Genomic DNA, 10,710 nt, shown 5'->3' on the forward strand with positions numbered 1-10,710 from the left:
TGGATGAAAATACCCTCAAACAAATTCATTGTATAATTTCATATCCAGAGTGGTGCAATACAGAGCCAAAACCAAAACAGTGTGACTGTCCTAATACTTTTGGAGCTGACTCTATTTCTGTATTTAATTTTCAATAAATCAGCAAAAATGTCTAAAAACATGTTTTCACTTTGTCATTATCAAAGTGTCACACACAGTATTGTGTGTAGGTTGGTGAGAAAAAAAACTATTTGATCTATTTTGAATTCAGGCTGTAACAAACAACAACATGTGGAATAAGTCAAAGGTCAATGCGCCAAAGCCTGCCATCTTATCCTCCAACGAAGACGTTTCTTTTGTGGTTGAAAAGATAATCTGCATTTTGGACTATTGTGTCATTATGGAGTGACACTTAAATACATTTTTCTAACTCTAAATCTAGCTCTGTTGATTTATATTACATTTTTTTTAAAGTAGAAATAGCTACAACACTATTTAAAGCGACATTAGCATGTACATAACCCACACGATTGTGTCTGACTATGAATTGCAGTGCTGTTTTAACTGTTATGAACTTTTCGCAGGCAGTTACTGAAATCAATCACTCCTCCCTCCCTCTCTAGGAGGAAAGCAGTGAGGTAGATAGAGAGACGGTTCCCCCTGACTTAGTTTTAAAAAATGAGATGTGTAGTGCTGTCAGTGTGTCAAAAAGAGAGAGAAGGGATGAAAAGGGCATGTCACATGCACAAACCCACAAGTAAGTGCACAATGACACTTTTTCACTAATGAATGAGCTACATGACACTGGAGGTAACTAGGGGGAGAGAGGTTTAAAGGAAAGAGGGAGAGAGTGTTACAGAGAGAGTGAGAAGGTTAAAGGGAAGAAATAGAAGCAGGGGTTGTGAATGACTGTGTGTTTTGTTGGAATTCCAGAGCATTCCCCAGCAGCCTGACTTTTTGTTTGTGTTTGAGTTTCCGACTGCACAGTCACGACCCCCCCCCCCCCCCACACACACACACACACGCACACACAACCATACACACACGGTTATGTTCCTTTATACTTGTAGGGACCTAAAAATGTTTTTCTATTCAAAATCCTATTTTCCCTAACCCCTAACACTAAACCTAACTAACCTTAACCCATAAACCTAAGCCAAACCCTACATCTAATTCCTAACCCTAAACCTGACCACTGTCATGAAGTTGCCCTCTTTGGGTATAGCAAGCCCCATCCCCCTCTCCCTGCCTTCCCCTGGCCTCCTTCAACTAGGCTGCTGTGGTCAGAGAGAGGTCGTAAATTCCTGAGAAGATCCTGCCACATGGCCACATAGTATTAGAGGCAGAGTACATTTTCATAGAGCACAAAGGAATTTCTTCCACCTCACAGAACTTGAGGTACAAACAAATTTCATGTTCTGGAGAAAGTATAAAAGATCGGTGAAGAATCCAGGTACGAACTGGTCCGTTTGTTACAATTTGGGGAAGCTCAAGGGAGACGTTGTGGCCAGATTACCATAACACTGTTTATATAATAGCCTCAGATATGAGGTTTACATCAAATTGTTGTATAAGATGAATGAGTGAGTATGATACTGTTTGTAAAATTGTGTACTATGATTTTGAACTGTTTAATGAAGGAAAATACAATTCCCTTTTGATTTGAACTAAATCAGAGGACTGCCCCTGAGCCCAGTTAGGTCAGGCATCCTGGGACAGCCCCTTTTCTGCAATTCCAAATAAAACCCAACTTTGGGAAATTATCACCAGACCATGTTTTTCTCTATTAGGAGAGGACAAAGGTTGTAGACCATTGCTGAATCTTTTAACCATACCACATTGTTAAACTCTTAGACTATCGATACCGACAGAATAAAAACAAGTCTTTGATATTAATTACTAGTCGGCAGCTAGAAGAACGACAACCGCCGAAACATCCACTCTATAACGAAACGAATGAATGTCACTCTGAACTATCCAGTATAACCCCGACAGAGATAGAGGGAGAGAGGCGAACAATTCTACAAAAGAAACAACTTTTCACCAGCGATCAAGACGACACACTGAGCGTAAATATATATTGATTGCAATTGTTCCCGAATGAGTGAGCATTTATGTGCAAAGAATTAGCATTTCAATTGTTATAATTATCACTCTGTAGTGACTTCTTAGTCGACCCCCACTTCCCCTTTTGTCTAACAAGCCGCCATGCCAGTTTAGCCCACTAGGGCACATTCTCGTATAATTTCTTGTAACCATATTTACTGTATGTTTATGCATTTCTGTGAATTACTTAGTTAGTAATAAATAAATGATTTAAGACAATTGATGTATGGATGACTCATAGTGAAGACTGGGTTTGTGCAGATAACCAACAATTTACGACGTTTGGAATGAGGCTAACGTGAGGTAAAGTAAATCATTCATTAATTCGAAGACTAATTGATCAGATTAAAATACCTGAAAAGTTATTTTAGGAAATTATAACTTTGTAATCTGAATACTAATTTCGCGTAATACTAATTACAGAGAATCTTTGATAAAAAACTATAAGTCTTCAATTTAATGATAGTAAATACACGACACCACTAACACTTTACCCTAACCCTAATTCGAACCCTAACCTTAATTGTCACCCTAACTCTAACCCCTAATCTTAAAATAGCCTTTGTCCTCATGGGAATGTGGGAAATGTCCCAACAAGGGAGAATTTCTCTTGTTTGCTATTCTTGTGGGGACTTTGGGGGCTTTTAGGTCCCCGCAAGGACAGAAGAACCAAACCACACAGACAAATCTCCCAAGGGTAGCCAGAGGACTACAGTAGGACTGTAGGAAAAGCCCAGAGAGTAATCTCCCTCCTACTATTGAACACATGTATTCCTGCCCTGCCACAGCAAGCCTACTGTATCAATGTCACTGCCTGGCGTGTGTGTGTGTGTGTGTGTGTGTGTGTGTGTGTGTGTGTGTGTGTGTGTGTGTGTGTGTGTGTGTGTGTGTGTGTGTGTGTGTGTGTGTGTGTGTGTGTGTGTGTGTGTGTGTGTGTGTAGGGTTGGGGGGTAACAGATTACCTGCAATCCGTAACATGTAAGGGATTACAGAAATGGTATCTGTAATCCGTAATGTTACCAGAAAAAAATCTTGTAATCAGATTACAGATACTTTTGGAAAAACTAGATGATTACTTTGATTACTTTTAAATTCATAAAGGATGTTTGAGAGAAAGGGCTATTTGACACTGTTCTCTCAATGACATTCAAATCAGCATTGAAAAGAGGCACAAGTTTAAGTTTGTTCCACCTGAGTGAGTCTGACCACAAGTCAGAGACCACTATGATGACACACCAAATGAGTTTGATGGATCGCGGGAAGAGAGCAGGAATAGGCTTTTTTAGTCTATAGTCCAAGCAATGTCTTCGAATAGTACGACTGCTGTCGGCATCCAAAGATTATCCTATGTAAATACGTGCTTGGAGGTAAGGATGACAACAGTGGAGTAGTCTACGGCAATACAGATCACTTAATAGTGTTATCTACATAGCGCATTGATGTGAATCACACTGTTGCTCTCTCATTTAGCTATTATGGATTGTGGTTATTGTGGATGCCTGTTCACAAATCTAAATGTGTATTTGAACCCAACAATGATTGAATTCAAGAAGTTTAAGCTGCCTATCAATCATTGTTTTTGAAACCAGTGGACAGCCAGTGAAAAATGCACTCTTGCAACAGCTGTACAGTGCGGATCCCAGCCTATGGAATAAACGTGGGGCTTTTATTGCTGAAACTCGCAAACTTTTGAAAGACTTAAGGGGGAAATCTGTAGTTGCTACATCCATTTTTGGACTTGTAAATTATATACAGTGGGGCAAAAAAGTATTTAGTCAGCCACCAATTGTGCAAGTTCTCGCACTTAAACAGATGAGAGAGGCCTGTAATGTTCATCATAGGTACACTTCAACTATGACAGACAAAATGAGAGTAAAAACCCCCAGAAAATCACATTGTAGGATTTGTAATGAATTTACTTGCAAATTATGGTGGAAAATAAGTATTTGGTCACCTACAAACAAGCAAGATTTCTGGCTCTCACAGACCTGTAACTTCTTCTTTAAGAGGCTCCTCTGTCCTCCACTCGTTACCTGTATTAATGGCACCTGTTTGAACTTGTTATCAGTATAAAAGACACCTGTCCACAACCTCAAACAGTCACACTCCAAACTCCACTATGGCCAAGACCAAAGAGCTGTCAAAGGACACCACCAGGTAGTGCTGGGTTGGTTGTTTCATGGTCCAGATACACACCCACTCACTCACACACACACACACATACATACACACATGTAATTCAGTACCTTGTCCCACAGTCTGTCTCTGTCCAGTGCGATGATGGCCATGGAGGGGTTGGTCAGGTAGCCATCACTGTTGAACGACAGATCCTTACGCTCCCATGTCACATTTAGCATGTGTCTGCAACACACACAGATTCAGTTTTCAACACGTTCAACATGTTTAGTATGTGTCTACTTACAATAACACACACAGGACGAGAGGGTGTGTGGCCTCACACACTCACCTGAACAGTGTGTTGTTGTTGATATGTGTAACTGGTGTGTTGCAGTCGCTGTGTCCCTCTGGAAGGAACCCTTGATGCCTTCTGAAACTATCCGCCCCTTTGGCCACTATGGCCACTCCCTCTCTGACACGTTGCCTCAGGCTCTTCCTCCAGTGGTCAGTGATGACGCCAATCAGTCCTACAGGGAAGCTGATAGGTGGAGGACTCTCTGTGTTGCCCAACGCGAGGGAGGGGAGGATCCAGATGTACCCAGGCCCCAGTAGACCCACCTCCCCTGCTACCTGGAACAGGTACTGGGCCTCTTCATAGGAACAGTAGGCCAGGAGCACCTGGGAATCAATCTAGAGGGACAGACAGATATAACACTGTAAGTAATATCTAACATTAACCTCTCTCTCTCTCTCTCTCTCTCTCTCTCTCTCGTTGGAAATAGTTTGAAAAAATTCTCTCTCCTACCTGCTGTAACATGCGTTTGGCTCGGACGTCACTGGTTCCGACAGACATCTCCAGAGACAGGATATCTTGTAGCCTCCATAGGAAGTAGGAAGTGTCCGTGTAGGATCGGACGTAGTCTACAAACGTCTCATATCCCGGCCACATGCTGGTGATTACTACAAAGTCTCCCCAGTCATACTCCTCCATCAACTAGAATATAGACATGATAGAACACATTATATGTAAAGGGTCGTTCCACTAATAGAGTACATTTTGGCTCGTGTAATCTGGTCCAAAATAACTTTTTATTTCACCTATTTAACATTGTCATAAAGAGCACATGTTCAAATTCATTTGAAAAAAAAAACAAGTTTTTCCATCTCAAGAAGTGAAATAAAAAAATGATTTTAGTATTTTGTATTTGTATTTATTATGGATCCGCATGCCAAGGCAGCAGCTACTCTTCCTGGGGTCCAGCAAAATTAAGGCAGTTATATAATTTTAAAAACATTACAATACATTCACAGACTGTGCTCCCTCAGGCCCCTACTCCAACATATATACAGTAGAAAATCCATGTGTACGTGTGTGTATAGTGCGTATGCTATCGTGTGTGTGTGTGTGTGTGTGTGTGTGTGTGTGTGTGTGTGTGTGTGTATGCATGTGTCTGTGACGATGTTTGTGTTGCTTCACAGTCCCCGCTGTTCCATAAGGTGTTTTTCTATCTTTAAGAAAAATCTATTTGTACTGCTTGCATGAGTTACTTGATGTGGAATAGAGTTCCATGTAGTCATGGCTCTATTTAGTACAGTGAACCTTCCATAGTCTGTTCTGGACTTAGGGACTGTGAAGAGACTTCTTGTGGCATGTCTTGTGAGGTATGCATGGGTGTAGTTCAAACAGACAGCTCAGTGCATTCAACAGGTAGTCAATCTCTCCTCTACTTTGAGCCAGGAGAGATTGACATGCATATTAATAATATTAGCTCTACGTGTACATCCAAGGGCCAGCCGTGCTGACAGTGCTGGTGTATCAGTATGTTTTGACCATGAGTTTACAATCCAGGGTAACTCCAAGCAGTTTAGTCACCTCAACTTGCTCAATTTCCACATTATTTATTACAAGATTTAGTTGAGGTTTAGGGTTTAGTGAATGAGTTGTCCCAAATACAATGCTTTTAGTTTTAGAAATATTTAGGACAAACTTATTCCTTGCCACCCACTCTGAAACTAACAGCAACTCTTTGTTAAATGTTGCAGTCATTTCAGTCGCTGTTGTAGCTGACATGTATAGTGTTGAGTCATCCGCATACATAGACACTCTGGATTTCCTCAAAGCCAGTGGCAATTCAATAGTAAAGATTGAAAAAAGTAAAGGGCCAAGACAGCTGCCTTGAGGAATTCCTGATTCTACCTGGATTATGTTGGAGAGGCTTCCATTAAAGAACACCCTCTGTGTTATGTTAGACAGGTTACTCTTTATCCACAATATAGCAGGGGGTGTAAAGCCATAACATAAGTTTTGCCAGCAGCAGACTATGATTGATAATGTCAAAGGCCGCACTGAAGTCTAACAAAAGTAAGTGCCAATAAAGTGCAAAATAAATTAGCAGGGTTGATGTTTTGATCTTAAAATCAGCGATAAATCCACTTGTGACATCGGTAATAGAAGCTTGTTGTCACGCCTTGACCTTAGAGATCCTTTTTATGTCTCTATTTTGGTTTGGTCAGGGCGTGAGTTGGGGTGGGCATTCTATGTTTTGTGTTTCTATGATTTTTTATTTCTATGTTTTGGCCGGGTATGGTTCTCAATCAGGGACAGCTGTCTATCGTTGTCTCTGATTGGGAACCACACTTAGGTACTTAAACCATACTTTCTTCCCACCTGTGTTTGTTGGAAGTTAACTTTTTTTGACGGCACATAGCCTTAAGTTTCACGGTTTGTTTTGTCGGTGTCATTTCGAATAAAAGAGAAAATATACGCTCACCACGCTACACCTTGGTCCAGTTCTTTTAACGGCCGTGACACTTGTTGTGTGCAACAGGGAGTTGAAATTGAATGCAAGCTTCACAAAAAAATGAAACTGTTCAAACATCTCTAGCCTATCTATCTATGGGTAACAGAGTTGACGTGTTGTGCTGGATGCACTCAGTTTTCCACCACAGAACACCAGAAAAAGGCCAAAAAGAGTAGAACCAGCTCACCTGCTTTCACTCTATGATTTTACTTTTACTGAAAAAATTATTTAAAAATGAATAGTTTCACCACATTGAAACGAGAGTTCAGTTCACATAAAAGATTGGACCTTGAAATGAGGGACAGATGCTAATTGATTACTAATAACATAAATACATAATACTCTTCAGAAAGAACTTGGTCAAAGCTTTAAAATGAAAACTTTCATAAGTGGGTTGAAATCTTAATCTAATTCGGAAAAACGAGACAAGAAACATGTCAAAATGCTGAATTGTGACACTTTAGCGCAGTGTTTCTCAAACTCGGTCCTGGGGCCCAGCCTGGTTGCACATACGTTTTTTTTTTGTCCTAGCACTACACAGCTGATTCCAATAATCCAAGCTTGATGAGTTGATTATTTGAATCAGCTGTGTAGTGATAGGGCAAAAACCAAAATGTGCGCCCAGGGGGGCCCTAGGACCAGGTTTCGGAAACCTTGCTTTAGCAAGTCTTTATTCATACTAATAGTCTGAAGGGCACTTCATTTAATATAACAGGCATTTAAAATGCAATATTGGTGCACAATTTATACTCAAAATATCAAAAGAAATGCAAAACGTACTTGTGGAACGACCCATAAATGTAAAATCATATATTGACATAACATTTCAGACCACTGCTTTCCTGATTACTACATTCTGATTGGCTGAAAGGGGGCTCTATAAGTGAACATGAACTTTAGATTATTCTATTCCTGTACCTTGAACATGCAGACGATCTGCTGCTCCAGGGAGGCACCCATCTGGAGAAACGTGGAACCCTCAGCCTAAAGGGGGGAGGAGTGGGGTGAGAAAGAGGGGGAGAGGGGAATGAGAATGTTAGCTCAATCCAATAATACTGTACACTATTCAGGTGAGCACACTCACAAGCACTCGCAAACTCTCAAGTAAACACACCCAGAGGAGGTAAATAATGTGTGGTCAATCCTATCGCTGTTATAACACCTAAACACACCTACACACCTATAGACACACACAAACACACACGTAAACAACGGGCTGTGAGGGTCGATTCTATCTCTATTAAAGCCACGCTATGAACACTGATATACAGTGCATTCGGAAAGTATTCAGACATTTTTCTTCTAAAATGTATTAAATACACACATTTTTTTCCTCGTCAATCTACACACAATCCTCCATAATGACAAAGCTAAAAAACAGAACTACCTTATTTACATAAGTATTCAGACCCTTTGCTATGATACTTGAAATTCAGCTCAGGTTCATACTGTTTCCATTGATCATCCTTGAGATGTTTCTACAACTTGATTGGAGTCCACCTGTGGTAAATTCAATTGATTGGACATGATTTGGAAAGGCACACACCTGTCTATATAAGGCCCCACAGTTGACAGTGCATGTCAGAGCAAGAAACAAACCATGAGGTCGAGGCAATTGTCAGCAGAGCTCTGAGACAGGATTGTGTCGAGGCACAGATCTGGGGAAGGGTACCAAAAAATGTCTGCAGCATTGAAGGTCCCCAAGAACACAGTGACCTCCATCATTCTTAAATGGAAGAAGTTTGGATCCACCAAGAATCCTCCTAGAGCTGGCCGCCCGGCCAAACTGAGCAATTGGGAGAGAAGGGCCTTGGTCAGGGAGGTGACCAAGAACCTGATGGTCACTCTGACAGAGCTCCAGAGTTCCTCTGTGGAGATGGGAGAACCTTCCAGAAGGACAACTATCTCTGCAGCACTCCCACAATCAGGCCTTTATGGTAGAGTGGCCAGACAGAAGCCACTCCTCAGTAAAAGGCACATGACAGCCCGCTTGGAGTTTGCTAAAAGGCACCTACTGTAAAAGACTCTCAGACAAAGAGAAACAAGATTCTCTCTTTTACTGATTGACAAGCGTCACATCTGGAGGAAACCTTGCACCATCTCTACTGGGAAGCATGGTGGTGGCAGCATCATGCTTTTTGGGTGTTTTTCAGTGGCAGGGACTGGTAGACTAGTCAGGACAGGGTAAAATATGAATGGAGCAAAGTACAGAGAGATCCTTGATGAAAATATGCTCCTGAGCGCTCAGGACCTCAGACTGGGGCGAAGGTTCAACTTCCAACAGGACAACGACCCTAAGCACACAGCCAAGACAACGCATGAGTGGCTTCGGGACAAGTCTCTGAATGACCTTGATTGGCCCAGCCAGAGCCCGAATTGAACCCGAGCGAACATCCTTAAAGAGACCTGAAAATAGCTGTGCAGCGATGCTCCCCATCCAATCTGAGAGCGCTTGGAGGATCTGCAGAGAAGAATGTGAGAAGCTCCCCAAATACAGCTGTGCCAAGCTTGTAGCATCATACACAAGAAGACTTGAATCTGTAATCGCTGCAAATGTTGCTTCAACAAAGTAAAGGGTCTGAATGTTTTCATTTTTACAATTTCTACATATCTGTTTTTGCTTTGTCATTTTGTGGTATTGTAATTTATGTAGATTGATGAGGTTGAAAATGTATTTAATCAATTTTAGAAAAAGGCGGTAACGTAACACAATGTGGAAAACTCAAGGGGTCTGAATACTTTTCGAATGCACTATATGTGAAATGGTTAATTAAACATTACCTTCTCAGCAGGCATTCTGTATATGACTGTGAGCAGACTATATAAGCTGTCATAAATCCGACACAACAATCCTATGAAAATGACATAGCACCTGATGTAATAACACACTGTGAAAAGGCAAAAGGTAGGGCTTCCTGAGTTGCGCAACGGTCTAAGGCACTGCATCGCAGTGCTTGAGGCATCACTACAGACCAGGATTCGATTCCAGGGGGACGCAATTCGCCCAGCTTCGACCGGGTTAGGGGAGGGTTTGGGCGGGGGGGGGGGGGGGGGGGGGGGGGGGGCTTCATTTGGCTCATCACGCTCTAGCGACTTCTTGTGGTGGGCCGGGAACCTGCAGGCTGACTTTGGTCGTGAGTTGAACGGTGTTTCCTCCGACACATTGATGCGGCTGGCTTCCGTGTTAAGCCGGCGGATGTAAGATGCGCGGTTTGGCAGGTCATGTTTCAGAGGATGCTTGACTCGACCTTTGCTTCTCCAGAGCCCACTGGGGAGTTGCAGTGATGAGACAAGATTGCAATTGAATATCACAAAATTGGGGATAAAATGTGGATAAAATATTTTATAAAATGAATAAAAGGCTAAACTTGTCTTACGGCAGGCGTAAGTACCTTTAAAGGGTAAGTACCTTAAATCACAAATTTCCCAAGTGATACCATTCATTGAAATTAGTTAGGTGAGGTTTGCCTTCTCTCCCTGCAGTCTTGAACTGGAAAGCTGCAAAAACGGTTCATGTGACTCATGAGGTTTCTTTGTGCACTACTAAGAACAATTGAGAAATCTGTGAATTGTGGGCAAATTTGTTGTTTTATTGAAAGAATACAGACAAATTTGCTATTTTTATCAAAAGTACTAATGTTTTTTAGTCAGGAAATGTGTACCTTTCCACCTAAAGTGGTTGCAATTATTTTATATCATTATTTTA

At 41.5% G+C, this 10,710-nt stretch overlaps 1 protein-coding gene across 1 annotated transcript in view; it reads right to left on the reverse strand.

The window, feature by feature from the left end:
- Positions 1 to 9,800, reverse strand: part of LOC110498936 (glutamate receptor ionotropic, NMDA 2C) — a 55,690-nt gene extending 45,890 nt beyond the window's left edge. The window contains exons 1-5 of the mRNA XM_090211867.1: positions 9,786 to 9,800; positions 7,923 to 7,988; positions 5,009 to 5,197; positions 4,553 to 4,893; positions 4,332 to 4,446 (exon numbers count right to left, since the gene is read on the reverse strand). Coding sequence (XP_090067993.1) covers positions 4,332 to 4,446; positions 4,553 to 4,893; positions 5,009 to 5,197; positions 7,923 to 7,988; positions 9,786 to 9,800 — 726 coding nt within the window. The remainder of the gene's footprint in view (positions 1 to 4,331; positions 4,447 to 4,552; positions 4,894 to 5,008; positions 5,198 to 7,922; positions 7,989 to 9,785) is intronic.
- Between the last annotated feature and the right edge of the window lie 910 nt (positions 9,801 to 10,710).

The sequence above is a fragment of the Oncorhynchus mykiss genome, chromosome 20 (assembly GCF_057628025.1).
Source record: "Oncorhynchus mykiss isolate SJ-2025 chromosome 20, ASM5762802v1, whole genome shotgun sequence".
In the NCBI taxonomy this organism is placed as follows: domain Eukaryota; kingdom Metazoa; phylum Chordata; class Actinopteri; order Salmoniformes; family Salmonidae; genus Oncorhynchus; species Oncorhynchus mykiss.